This window comes from Halteromyces radiatus (assembly GCF_025201355.1).
Source record: "Halteromyces radiatus strain CBS 162.75 chromosome Unknown BX664scaffold_6, whole genome shotgun sequence".
In the NCBI taxonomy this organism is placed as follows: Eukaryota; Fungi; Mucoromycota; class Mucoromycetes; order Mucorales; family Cunninghamellaceae; genus Halteromyces; species Halteromyces radiatus.
In genome coordinates, this window is record NW_026251692.1 from 1,498,463 (window position 1) to 1,511,247 (window position 12,785).

Below are 12,785 nucleotides of genomic sequence, written 5' to 3' on the forward strand. Positions count from 1 at the left end.
CGGCGCGGTTAAATAAATGCATGATTCTATGGCGAACAGGTGACTTTTTTGAAGATTGCTTTCATAAGCTTGGTTATTTTAGGCTGACTAGCACAACATGTGAAAGTTTTGCTTGTCCATTTTTTTTTACCCCAGATTTTCGCTGTTATAAATTCAGATTATGGATAAAGCTGCTTTTCTTTCTTCCTTTTTTTTATTTTTTTCTTACTCATTCTTTTATTTTCGATATAACACAAAAAAAAATAATATGGCTGGAAAAGTATACGTCATTGGTGTTGGTATGTCTAAATTCATCAAACCCCGTGGGGAAATTGATTATCCTGGTAAGTCCTTAATATATCAAGGAGAGAGAGAGAGTTTAAATCAATATATATTTTTTTTTTTACCGTTACTGTTATTAGAATTTGGACTGGAAGCTGCTGTCAAGGCACTAATTGACGCCAATATTACATATGACAAGGTGGAATTTGCCACTTGTGGTTATGTAAGTACTCTTCATTTTTCTTTACGTTGTAAGATTGTTCGCGTTCATTAATATTTTTTCATTTTTCTTTTTTAAAAAAAATAATAGGTTTATGGTGATTCCACAGCAGGTCAAAGAGTACTCTATCAGCTTGGTATGACTCAGATCCCCATCATCAATGTGAACAACAACTGTTCTACCGGTTCTACGGCTTTATTACAAGCTCGAAATGCTGTTGCATCTGGTTCAGTAGAATGTGCTATGGCTCTTGGTTTTGAACGTATGGCACGTGGTTCTTTGTCTTCTGCTTTCACTGACCGAACCAATCCTCTAGGTAAGACTATCTTGATTAAAAGTGTTTCAATTGTCTCATCTTACTTTTTTATTACTATTGTTATTGTTCTTATATTGATGATTTTTAGATCATGTTACTATGGTTATGGCTGATGAAGTTGGTTTTGATCCTAAGGCTCCTCCTGCTGCTCAATTCTTTGGTAATGCCGGTATCAGTTACATGGAAAAATATGGCGTCACTTCTCGTCATCTTGCCAAGATTGCTGAAAAGAATCATCGCCATAGGTAATAAATCAAAAAAAAAAAAAAACATGATTATTAACATGCTTTTTTCTTCTATAGTGCTCGTAATCCTTATTCTCAATTCCGTGATATTTATACCCTTGAACAAATCGAACAATCTCCTAAAGTGTATGGACCTTTGACTAAACTTCAGTGTTGTCCCACCTCTGATGGTGCTGGTTGTGCCATTGTGGCCAGCGAAGCTTTTGTCAAGAAACATGGATTATGGGATCAAGCAGTGGAAATTGTTGCTCAAGTCATGGCCACTGATTCTCCAAAAATGTTGTCCACAGATCCTATAGAATGGGCTGGTGTTGATATGACTCGTCGTGCTGCTGAACAGGCTTTTAAGATTGCTGGTATTACTTCCAATGATGTACAAGTGGTGGAACTTCATGATTGTTTCTCTGCCAATGAAGTAAATAGATAAAAAAAAAAAGATTAAGTTATCCTCTTGTTTTTTTGTACTAATATATCGTATTCTTTTATTTTTCTTAGCTGATCACATATGATGCTCTTGGTTTGACTGCTCCTGGTAAAGCTCATACTTTGATTGATTCTGGTGATAATACCTATGGTGGAAAATATGTAGTCAATCCTTCTGGTGGATTGATTTCCAAAGGTCATCCTCTTGGAGCTACTGGTTTGGCTCAATGTAGTGGTAAGAAAGAAAGAAAGAAGAGAAGTATAGATGATTTATAATTGTCTTACTGATTATAACTTCTATTTTTTCTATTCCTATTCATAGAACTTGTATGGCAAGGTAAAAACTTATATAAATGAGTTAATGTATTATTTGAATATACCTTTTTTAATATTGTTTATTTCTGTAGCACGTAATTGGGCTGGTGATCGTCAAGTTCCTAACGTCAAATATGCACTACAACATAATGTAAGTAGACTATGAAAAAATAATGGGAAGGATAACTCATCTCTTTTTTTTATTTTTTTTTTTTATTACAATCATAGGTTGGTTTAGGAGGTGCTGCTGTAGTAGCAATCTATAAGAAAGCAAGTGATAAGTTTACTCAACCTCATGCTGGTTACAACCCTGCTATTGAAGCTCGTCCTATCACTCAAGAAGATTATAATAAGGCCAAATCAACCAAGCGAGCTCAATTCTTGGAAGCCAAACTCTAGTATTATAGTCTATTATTTATTAGTTTTAATGATACTTCTATTGAATAATAAAAAGAATATGGTACAAGTTTTATTTTGAAACATACTTTAAGTTCAAACCAATGATATTCAGGGCGCTCTGGAGTTGAAAGGATTATGAAAGTTGTCAGCAAGACCGAGTTCTTTTTTTTTTTTTTTTTTTTTTTTTTTTTTTTGTTTCTTTCTTTGTCTTCTTTTATCTTTATTTTTTTTTTCTGTACCCTTCGTCTATGATATCCCTTAGATTTCATTCACAACGGTCATATCGCTCATTGATATACAATTCAAGTCGTTCGTTTTTTGCTACGACCAAGTATAATAGTCCACGATTTCGAACTTCCAATCCTTCACCTTTAAACCAACACTCATTATCGAATGGTAGTAAATTGTCACCTAATGAACCAACTCCTTTTATTAATACGGTACGATCACGGTCACTGGAATCACTGGAAAAAGTATCATATGTGCAACCTCTTATTTTTGGCAGTGTGGTATGTATATCAGCATTTGTGACAGCAGGTATAGCATACGATCGGCAACAAGAAACTATTTGGCAAAGATGGATGGCACGATTACAGCAACGATCCGATTTTCTTTCTTCTTCTTCTTCTCCTTGGTGGCGTCCTCGATTTTTGGGACAACATGAAGAGGATAGGATACGACCGACCATGGTTGAAATATGGGAAGAAAAACGGGAAATGATTGTTGAAAAACGGCAAGAATGGATGGACAAGGTATATGCACGACTACAACGATGGCAACAAATGTATGGATTACCAGAAGGTATACGACGGGCTGGATTGATCTTGGCTGGCAAATTTGCCTCGATGACAGAATCCGAACGTACTTTGGCTGGATTGGTAGGCTTGAATTTGTTGGTGTTTGGTGCTTGGCAGGTACCTCGTTGGACTCCCTTTATGGTTCGATGGTTTATGCATCACCCTGGTGCTGGCTCATTTGGATCCATCACGTTGGTCACCAGTTGTTTCTCACATAAGGAAGGACTTCATCTGGCTTGTAACATGGTGGGTCTTTGGTCGTTTGGTGGATTAATGCATGATTACTTGGGTCGTGAACAATTCTTGGCTTTATACTTGTCTACAGGTGTGGGTGCTAATATGATCAGTCATACTCTCAGTCTAGCTTTCCGTCGTTCGCGTGCTTTGTTGCCTAGCTTAGGTGCAAGTGGTGCTATTTATGGTTTACTCTCAGGAACTGCTTATTTGGAACCTCAAGCTAGTGTATCTTTGATCTTTTTACCCTTTATTCCCATCAAATTAGGGTAAGAAATAAAAAAAAAAAAAAGATCCATGTCATGAATAACTAAATATATTTATTTATTTATTTATTTATTTATATAGATATGCTTTACCTGCAATGATGGGTTTTGATGTGGCTGGAATCTTACTGAAATGGAAAATGTTTGATCATTATGTAGGTATTAATAATTTAAAATTTGAATGAGACTAACTCCTTCTTTTCAGGCGCATCTTGCTGGAGCAAGTATAGGGTTAGGTTATTTGGCTTATGGACAACAACACCTTTGGCAACCACTTGTTAGAAATATTCATGAAATAAGAACGAAACAAACTTCCCATTAGTGATACTTAGGTTATCATATAGATTATAGACATATTTGATAAAAATAAAGAATGATGGATTGATTGGTGATTCTTTCTCGGACACACGGTGTTCTAATTAAAAAAAAAAAAAAAAAAAAAAGAACGGACATCCGCGACAAACGCGACTATTTTTTTTTCTCATTTTTTTTTTCCATTCCCCTTTTCTTTCTTTCTTTCTTTTTTTTTTTTTTTCTTCTCATATACACATACTACTTTGACTTCAAAGCTTGTATTCTTTCCGTTTTTGTTGTCTATCTATTCACTACTTTGATTATGTTCGTTTACAAAAGAGGTAAGCTTTTATATTGATTGTCTTTTTTTTTGTCTTTTAAGGTCGTGCTTGACCGCGAAAACGAATACAAGAAATCGTGTCGCGTCTCATTTGAAGAATGTCATTGACTTGTATTTATATTATAGATGGCCGCAAGGAAAGAGTGTTATTTGACAAGATCACCTCTCGTATTAACAAGTTATGCGATGGTTTGAATGAACAATACGTAGTACCTCCTCAAATCGCCCAAAAGGTAAGAAAATCGATTAAATTATGACAAATCCTGTTTTGCTTAGTCAGTCAACTTCTCTTTAACGTATAGGTTGTCACTGGTATGTACCAAGGTATCACCACCGTGGAATTGGATAATCTTGCTGCCGAAACTGCTGCGTATATGACAACTACTCACCCTGATTATGCCATTCTTGCTGCTCGTATTGCTGTCTCCAATCTTCATAAGGAAACAGATACGGATTTCAGTGCTGTGGTGGAAAAATTGTACAATCATGAACATCCCAAACTCAAAGTACACAATCCTTTGGTATCCAAGGAATTGTATGATATCGTTATGGCAAACAAGGATCGGATCGATAATGCTATTGATTATTCCCGGGATTATGACTTTAACTTTTTTGGCTTCAAGACTTTGGAACGAAGTTATTTATCTAAGATTGATAATCGTATTGTGGAACGTCCTCAACATATGATCATGCGTGTTGCCCTTGGTATTCATGGTGAAGACATTGACGCAGCTATTCAAACCTATGATCTTATGTCTCTCAAGTACTTTACTCATGCTACTCCTACTTTATTCAACGCTGGTACTCCTCGTCCTCAATTATCTAGCTGCTATTTGGTCAACATGCAAGATGATAGGTAATCTCTCTTTTTTTTTTTTATAGAAAACACTTATCTGATTCTTTTTTTTATTTATTTAGTATTGAAGGTATTTATGATACTCTAATGACTTGTGCCAAGATTTCTAAATCAGCAGGTGGCGTTGGTGTTGGTTTTCAAAAAATCCGTGGTTCTGGTTCTTATATTGCTGGTACAAATGGTACATCCAATGGTATTGTTCCCATGCTCCGCGTTTACAATGATACTGCTCGATTCGTGACTCAAGGTGGAGGCAAACGCAATGGTAGTTTTGCTATGTATTTGGAACCTTGGCATGTAGATATTTTGGACTTTTTGGATTTACGTAAAAACTCTGGCAAAGAAGAATTACGAGCTCGTGATTTGTTCCTTGGTCTCTGGGTTTGTGATCTTTTTATGAAACGTGTAGAAGCCAACGAACAATGGTCTCTCTTTTGTCCTAATGAAGCTTATGGGTTGGATCAAGTTTATGGTAACGAATTTGAACAATTGTATCTTAAATATGAACGTGAAGGTCGGGCTAGACGTACTATTGAAGCTCAAAAACTTTGGTTTGCTATTATGGATTCTCAAATTGAAACTGGTATGCCATATATGCTTTACAAAGGTAATCTATTTCTTTCAAAAAAAAAAAAAAAATAATAGAGAAAATTGTTATCTTTTTCTAACAAGATTTCTTTTTTTTTTTCATAGATGCCTGCAATGAAAAATCAAATCAAAAGAACTTGGGAACTATTACTTGCTCCAATTTATGCACAGGTAAGGAAGAAAAAAAAATAGATTACTGCGTTCCAGAAAAATTGATTTACTTATATATATATATATTTGTATGCATTTAGAAATCATCGAATATTCTTCACCTGATGAAGTGGCCGTTTGCAACTTGGCATCTGTAGCATTACCGAAATATGTGAATACAACCACCAAGACATTCGACTTTGAAAAACTTCGTGAAGTAGTCAAGGTAGTAGCTACTAATTTGAACAAGGTGATTGATGTGAATTATTATCCTGTGGAACAAGCCCGACGAAGCAATATGCGCCATCGTCCCGTTGGTCTTGGTGTACAAGGTCTTGCCGATGCTTTCCTATTACTTCGTTTGCCATTTGATTCTCCTGAAGCTCGTCAATTGAACAAGGATATCTTTGAAACCATCTATTTTGCTGCCTTGGAAGCTTCTTGTGAATTGGCTGAAAAGTATGGATCCTATGAAACTTATCAAGGTTCACCCATGAGCAAAGGTATCTTACAACATGATATGTGGAATGTTCAAGGATCGGATCGTTGGGATTGGGATGGTTTACGTGCCAAGATCGCCAAACATGGTGTACGAAACTCTTTATTGGTAGCGCCTATGCCTACTGCAAGTACAAGTCAAATCCTTGGCAATAATGAATGTTTTGAACCTTATACAAGTAACATTTATACGCGTCGAGTTTTAAGTGGTGAATTCCAAGTGGTGGTAAGTATATGATTATTTTATTCCATTCATCAACTCACCCTCCTTTTTTTTTTTTTAATTATTAGAATCATCATTTACTTAACGATTTGATTGAACGTGGATTATGGAACGAACAAACTAAGAATATGATTATTGCTCAAAATGGTAGTGTGCAAAACGTCCCATCCATTCCTGATGATTTGAAAGCATTATACAAGACTGTATGGGAAATATCTCAACGGGTTATTATTGATATGGCTGCAGATCGTGGAGCATTTATTGATCAATCACAATCCATGAACTTGTTTACTGGTGAACCTACTTATGGCAAATTAACTTCGATGCATTTCTATGCCTGGAAAAAGGGATTGAAGACAGGAATGTATTATTTGCGATCTCGACCTGCGGTGGATGCTATCAAGTTTACTGTGGATCAGCTGGCTCTGAAGACTTTGTCCGTTGAAGAACGTGAAACTGAAGAAGAAAAATTAGCCGCTTTACAATGCTCTATCGATAATAGAGACGCCTGTCTTATGTGTAGTGGATAAAAAAAAAAAAACTTTTATGCTCACCTTCCCCCCGCTCCTATATATATACATATATATATATATCCTTTTTTCTTTTTTAACATCATCTTTCATTGACTTTCCCCCTTCCGCATGCATACTTTTATTATTTTCTCATTATTCACTAGTTTTTTTTTATTATTATTATTATACTTGTTCCCCCTCTTCTTCTTTATAATAATAAAAAAAAATCAATTGCCCAAATGTATGTCTGTATTTGAAATTCTCTACTTTTTATTTTCTTTTTTTTCTTCCCTTTCTCTTTCTTCTTCTTGGTACCATGGCAACTATGGACCGCAAGGAGGAAGTCCGAATCTCCAAGCTCTTATCCTATATTCTGCGTCATGGAGCTGTCAAGGAAAAACTTGCTATTGAACGAGATGGGTATATCAAGTTATCCGATTTGGTAAAGTTGAGAAAAAAAAAATGATTAGAATGAAATGGAAACTGATCATTCTTTTTTTTTTTTTAAAAAAAAAAAAAAAGCTTGCACGACCCAAGTTGAAAGGCGTGACAGAGGCACAGATTCAATACATTGTGGCGAACAATGACAAGCAACGGTTTTTTTTGAAACAAGATCATGGTGATTGGTATATTCGAGCAAATCAAGGCCATTCATTACGACAATTAGATAGTGTGGACATGACTCCGCAGCAGACACCTTTGGACACAGTGATTCATGGCACCACCCTAGCCAACTGGCACCTGATCCAACAGTCTGGTTATATTTCAAGGATGAATCGCAATCATATTCATTGTGCCATCGGGTTACCGGAAGATAATGGTGTGATCAGTGGTATCAGGTCTTCTTCTCAAGTCTTGATTTATATCGATATGCAAAAGGCTTTACAAGGTAAACCAAAAATAGAGAGAGGTAAAATAGGATGTTGGATGATTTTGATTTTTTTTTTTTTGTCATGGTAGACGGGATTCTCTTTTATCGATCAGCCAACGATGTAATTCTGACTGATGGGCTGGATGGCTCTTTATCTCTCAAGTATGTTAGTCAAGTCGTGGATCGTGATGGAAAAAGTTTATTATAGTTACCTTATCTCGATTTCCTTTATATATATATATGTATCGTATCATCATTAGCTCTTTTTTTTTTTTCATATGTATTATTAGTTTTACCTTCACTCTCTACATTATTTGCCCTTTTATAGTTTCAATTCATTCTTCGTTTTTATATCATGAAATAAAACATTTACTTTATTGAAATGATAAATCATGTATCAAAAAAAAAAAGAAGGTATGTTGTTTCTGACTTCATTGTGAATAAACTAATGAAATATATAAAATACAATAAAAACGTGCGTGATATGTGTAGTTGGAAGGACACTCGACTGAAGAATATGTCCAAAATCATAACAAGGAGGAAGAATAAAATAATATATAAGACAATAATAAAATAATAATAATAAGAAGAAGGATGATAGTACGAAAAAAAAAAAGTGACACCGCCTTCAAAAAAAAAAAAAGAAAAAAAAAGAAAAAAAAAAAGAATGATGGGAAGTCTATTGGGGATGCTGATGGGAACTAACTAGCTATTTTCGGGAAGGGACACGGTATGATTCAGCAGCAGTCAATGGATCTTCAGGTACAGGACCACTTGTTGGTTTACTCGTTGGGACTTGCTTGACATACGGTGTTGTCATTGTTGAAGGTTGCTGAGGTCGATAATCATGTTGTTGTTGTTGTTGTTGTTGTGAGTTAATTGTAGGTATATAATCCGCTGATGATCCCTGTGAATATGGAGACTATATTAAAAAAAAAAACAAAAAAAAAAACAAAAAAATGATCGGTCAACTATCGATCATTGACTGAACCTATCTTGACTTTTACCTGATACACCGGATTGGATGACGTCCTTCCCATTGTTGGCCGTCCATATATATCATTCGCAGAGCTAGGTATAGCACCATAGTTGTAGTCTGTACCACCTGAAGGATTAGCCATATTAGATGAATGTTGCTGCTGATGTTGTTGTTGTTGATGATGTCGATGTTGCTGCTGAGATGGATCTACAAAATAAGGTGGTCGACTAGGATTATTCGCAACAGGATTATTAACACGTACTGGTGGAGGATGGTGACCGTAATTGATTTGTTGAGAAGGATTAGCACTATAACTGGTCGCATTGGGTGCATTGATAAAAGCAGTATGAGGATCATTTGGTCCCAAGATACGATGTGGTGAAGAGTTGTGTGGAAGAGTTGAAGATGGAGTTGAAGACGGAGTGTTATAATAAGACGATGAAGTCGCAGAAGCTGGTGGAACAGAAGATGGTGGTTGTAAAGATGGAGCAGTAGTAACAGAAGTAAGACCATTTCCCATTGAATTCATATGTGGTTGAGAGGGTTGTATGATGGTGGCCTCCAATCCAGCAGATGGTAATGATGTTGTACGATGACCTGCAGCAGATATTTGTTGTTGATTTATCGATTGTTGTTGTTGTTGTTGTTGCTGTGAATAAATATCATTGCCATAAAACTTTGAATGTGATGGTACACCTGGAGCAATAACATGTGCTGATGTTTGTAATGGTTGCTTTTGTCCCGAATATATATTTCCCTGTGATTCTTCCGCTGATGATCGTGTGTAATCGTAAGGTCGTTGAGAAGTATTTGTAATGATCCTGGCTGGTGGTTGTTGAGACGAATATGATGTCGAAGTAAATGCATTCTCTGTCGAAGGTACGATTGGCGTACGTCGTCCACTAGAAGATCCCATATTCGTCATTGACGCTGGTGTATAAGGCTGTGATGCTATTTGAGGAGCGGCAGATGCTGGTTGTATAACGGTTGCTGAGGTACCAGAAGAAGACACACCAATAGAAGGATCGTAAACGGTTGCAGTGTGAGTTCCAGGTGTAGAAGTTGATTGCATGCCTTGTGTTTGGTATATCGGTCTAACAGGTATTCGTAAAGGTACACGAGTCAATGGTCCATTCAATGGTTGAGGTGGAATATGTGGTTGTTGTGCCTTTGATAAAAGATAAAGATGTTGATTATATTGTTGTTGAGCTGCTGCTGCTGCTGCTTGTTGTTGTTGTTGCTGTTGTTGTTGTTGTCTTGCTGCTTCTTGTTTCTGGTACTGTTGTTGTTGCCATTGATCATGTTGTTGATTATACTGCATTGGTAATCCCATATTTTTCAATGTAGCTTCAATAAGTTGTTGATGTTGTGGACCACGATGACTTACATCACCCATACTTGGATCATATAATTTGCTTCGAAAATTGAATAGAGTCGTTTTCCAATGATCAAAGTCCACTTTGGGAATAAATAAGGCAAACCGCAAGACATCCAAGAATTCGAATTCCATAACATTAAGTTCATTCACCTTCATACCGGATATATCAGACCATGTCTTGTTAGTAAATGTATTATCATCGAGAAACTTGTTGGCTATAATAAATAGGATTAGAATATCAACCTCAAGATCAATATATACATATAATAAAAATATGAGTTTACTTACCCAACATAAGAGCAACAGTATATAACCTATATTCAGACCCTTCAGCACCTCGTAACTGTGGATTGTTTCGTAACAATAAAGCAATATATTTCAAAGATAAAAGTACCACAGACTCTGACAGTTGTGTCGCTTGTAAAATCTAAAACAAAAATATATAAAAAAAGGCAATATATCAATAATGAGAGATTCTTATTTTTTTTTTTTTTGTGGGTATATTTTTTAGACTTACCGATCTACAGTATTTTCGAAATGCATTGCTAGCACCAGTTGTAGCAGGACTAGATGGATCAGGTCGAGAGTGAAGGACAGAAGAATGTAAAGGAAGTACAGATGGACTTCGTTCGTGCCACATAAGATATACCATGGTAGATGAAAACTCTGCCATTTGTGAAATAGAGAGAGCAGTTGTATGAACATCTGTTGCACTAGGAAGAGGTTCTGGTGGTGGTGGTGGTGGAGGTTGTGGTGTAGGATAAGGTCGATGTTGTGGTTGATGATACATAACACCAGTGTCCATAGGTTGATATTGCTGTCTTTGTGGATACATGTTTGATATATAGTATGAATGAGAGTTAACGAGTAAATATAGTGAACAGGAGTATGGGTTTATCTAACAGTTCCATTCAACTAGAATCAACAATGAATCGATAAGACAATGCAAAAGTATGTTCTATACAATGCCAAGTAAAAATGAAAAGAAAAGTAAGAAAGGAAGAAGAAGAAGAAGAAGAAAAAAAAAGGTGAGTGGATGTAAAAATGAAAAAAGAGAGGATTTCAATTCCAGTTACTCTTTTTTTTTTTTCAAGCTTACAGTATTTTTTTTTTTTTTTTTTTTTTGGGAAGGTATAAAAATAAAATAATGACTTGGCGCACCAACTACTTGCCAACATCCAAATAGAAAGTGCCAACGGGGTTTAAAAGATGAAAAGATGGAAATATCGCATCAACTCTATCTCTTTTTTTTTCTTTTTATATTCTTCGTTCATAATACTACAAAGAAACTTGAAAGCTTTGGTTAATACGGTATTGTCATCGCACCTCATTTTGTCCCTGCCCAGTCAACTTGCTAACGATAATATCAAACAATTTGTTGAAGACACAGTTGAACAGCCTACCAAACATACCACCAATCCACGCGATACCATCCACCAATGACACTCCTATTATACATTAATGAATTATTACTTTTTATTTTTACTTTGATACTTTTGAATAAACTACATATTTTGAAATTCAATCATATATCGATTTCAATATAAGATCAAATAAATCGTTCTCTTTCACTTTACTTAAAGCCACTTTATACCTTATCTCTCAATTTATAAAGTAAATTAAAAAAATAAGGATCAATATCATCTTCCTTCCTCCCCCCTGAAATGATCATCGTCCAATAGAAGTACCACCATTCAATCCTCTCCAAAAAGTAGTTCAATAGCATTTTTTATAGATTATCTTGAGGTTTATAAAGGATGATCAAACATATATCGTTGTATACTTTTATACTTTACTCAAAAATGATCATCACCGTACCACAGTTGGACAGGATATAGATGAGATCATTCTTCTTCAATTGTATTAATTACAAGTTATATTTTACCTCCCAGTTTATAGAGTAAATTAAAAATGAAGTGTCAATATCATCATCCTATAAAACGACTACCATTAAATATCGAAAGTAGCTTAATATTATCTAATCACATTTTATCGATTTTTCCAAGATTTGCCTGATGACCCCTCGACAATTGATTTTTACAGCCAAAGTTTGGCTGAGAAGTTGGAAATTTTTGGCTGTAAAATCCAAAATTTTCAAAAAAAAAAAAAAAAAAAAAAAGTGTAAACCTACAGCACCAATTACATTTCAAATCCATTTTCAAGCCTAAAGCTATCATCATACCGTACAAACATCATTAACAAAAGACGTGTATATTATCTATGATTACTTTTTTTGTTAGTGGATCAAAAAGACAGTCAGTCGATAATGCAGAGAAAATCGCAAAAAAAGAAGCTCATCTGACACCTAATGTCACACTAAAAAGAAATCGTCAAAACCAACTTTTCTTAACATTAAAATATAAATATTTATGTATATAAATATAGATATATAAATATAAAAAATGCCAAGGCAAATGTGTTGACTTGAGTCTCCGGAGATTGAATACAAAGTATAACAAGAATCACTGGATGAAGAAAAAAAAAAGGAAAAGAGAGAGACATTCAGCCAGCTACGATTCATTGGTACAGCAGTTCCCTTTTTTTTTTTTATGTAAACGACAGGATGATAATAACAATACCATTTCTTTAGCGATTTGATTGAACGTCCTGTGCAACATCA

The 12,785-nt window shown here is 35.3% G+C and overlaps 6 protein-coding genes across 6 annotated transcripts; 5 read left to right on the plus strand and 1 right to left on the minus strand.

Moving 5' to 3' along the window:
- Positions 1-209: 209 nt before the first annotated feature.
- Positions 210-2,260, plus strand: BX664DRAFT_338349 (thiolase-like protein). The gene is made up of 9 exons (XM_051546420.1): positions 210-323; positions 402-484; positions 572-797; positions 886-1,042; positions 1,100-1,457; positions 1,538-1,700; positions 1,788-1,802; positions 1,873-1,931; positions 2,009-2,260. Exons 1-9 carry the CDS (start codon positions 248-250, stop codon positions 2,177-2,179), a joined length of 1,308 nt encoding a protein of 435 aa, XP_051398437.1. The 5' UTR covers positions 210-247; the 3' UTR covers positions 2,180-2,260.
- A 764-nt stretch (positions 2,261-3,024) lies between these two features.
- On the plus strand, positions 3,025-3,798 carry BX664DRAFT_266366 (uncharacterized protein; the record flags this gene model as incomplete). Its single annotated transcript, XM_051540905.1, has 3 exons — positions 3,025-3,479; positions 3,559-3,631; positions 3,682-3,798. 3 exons carry the CDS (start codon positions 3,025-3,027, stop codon positions 3,796-3,798), a joined length of 645 nt encoding a protein of 214 aa, XP_051398438.1.
- A 203-nt stretch (positions 3,799-4,001) lies between these two features.
- BX664DRAFT_338351 (ribonucleotide reductase) lies at positions 4,002-7,074 on the plus strand. Its single transcript, XM_051546421.1, has 7 exons — positions 4,002-4,111; positions 4,237-4,343; positions 4,413-4,966; positions 5,029-5,573; positions 5,660-5,725; positions 5,806-6,428; positions 6,494-7,074. Exons 1-7 carry the CDS (start codon positions 4,093-4,095, stop codon positions 6,953-6,955), a joined length of 2,376 nt encoding a protein of 791 aa, XP_051398439.1. The 5' UTR covers positions 4,002-4,092; the 3' UTR covers positions 6,956-7,074.
- BX664DRAFT_338352 (uncharacterized protein) lies at positions 6,928-7,181 on the plus strand. The gene has a single exon (XM_051546422.1). It carries the CDS (start codon positions 6,972-6,974, stop codon positions 7,149-7,151), a length of 180 nt encoding a protein of 59 aa, XP_051398440.1. The 5' UTR covers positions 6,928-6,971; the 3' UTR covers positions 7,152-7,181.
- Positions 7,182-7,241: 60 nt separating this feature from the next.
- On the plus strand, positions 7,242-8,217 carry BX664DRAFT_338355 (phosphotransferase KptA/Tpt1). Its single transcript, XM_051546423.1, has 3 exons — positions 7,242-7,379; positions 7,460-7,826; positions 7,898-8,217. Exons 1-3 carry the CDS (start codon positions 7,254-7,256, stop codon positions 8,014-8,016), a joined length of 612 nt encoding a protein of 203 aa, XP_051398441.1. The 5' UTR covers positions 7,242-7,253; the 3' UTR covers positions 8,017-8,217.
- Positions 8,218-8,713: 496 nt separating this feature from the next.
- BX664DRAFT_338362 (uncharacterized protein) lies at positions 8,714-11,192 on the minus strand. Its single transcript, XM_051546424.1, has 3 exons — positions 10,683-11,192; positions 10,454-10,592; positions 8,714-10,380 (listed from the first exon to the last, which is right to left on the minus strand). The coding sequence occupies exons 1-3, from the start codon at positions 10,998-11,000 to the stop codon at positions 8,780-8,782; spliced, it is 2,058 nt and encodes a 685-aa protein (XP_051398442.1). The 5' UTR covers positions 11,001-11,192; the 3' UTR covers positions 8,714-8,779.
- Between the last annotated feature and the right edge of the window lie 1,593 nt (positions 11,193-12,785).

Bases quoted from the DNA above. Each gene is read 5' to 3' on its own strand.
- BX664DRAFT_338349 (XM_051546420.1), top strand. From the start codon at position 248: ATGGCTGGAAAAGTATACGTCATTGGTGTTGGTATGTCTAAATTCATC. The intron at 798-885 runs GTAAGACTATCT...GATGATTTTTAG, and splicing joins TGACCGAACCAATCCTCTAG to ATCATGTTACTATGGTTATG. The intron at 1,932-2,008 runs GTAAGTAGACTA...TTACAATCATAG, and splicing joins AATATGCACTACAACATAAT to GTTGGTTTAGGAGGTGCTGC.
- BX664DRAFT_338351 (XM_051546421.1), top strand. The intron at 4,344-4,412 runs GTAAGAAAATCG...TTTAACGTATAG, and splicing joins CTCCTCAAATCGCCCAAAAG to GTTGTCACTGGTATGTACCA. The intron at 6,429-6,493 runs GTAAGTATATGA...TTTAATTATTAG, and splicing joins GTGGTGAATTCCAAGTGGTG to AATCATCATTTACTTAACGA.
- BX664DRAFT_338352 (XM_051546422.1), top strand. From the start codon at position 6,972: ATGCTCACCTTCCCCCCGCTCCTATATATATACATATATATATATATC.
- BX664DRAFT_338355 (XM_051546423.1), top strand. From the start codon at position 7,254: ATGGCAACTATGGACCGCAAGGAGGAAGTCCGAATCTCCAAGCTCTTA. The intron at 7,380-7,459 runs GTAAAGTTGAGA...AAAAAAAAAAAG, and splicing joins ATATCAAGTTATCCGATTTG to CTTGCACGACCCAAGTTGAA. The intron at 7,827-7,897 runs GTAAACCAAAAA...TTGTCATGGTAG, and splicing joins TATGCAAAAGGCTTTACAAG to ACGGGATTCTCTTTTATCGA.
- BX664DRAFT_338362 (XM_051546424.1), bottom strand. From the start codon at position 11,000: ATGTATCCACAAAGACAGCAATATCAACCTATGGACACTGGTGTTATG. The intron at 10,593-10,682 runs GTAAGTCTAAAA...TTTTTGTTTTAG, and splicing joins TTCGAAAATACTGTAGATCG to ATTTTACAAGCGACACAACT. The intron at 10,381-10,453 runs GTAAGTAAACTC...TATTTATTATAG, and splicing joins TACTGTTGCTCTTATGTTGG to CCAACAAGTTTCTCGATGAT.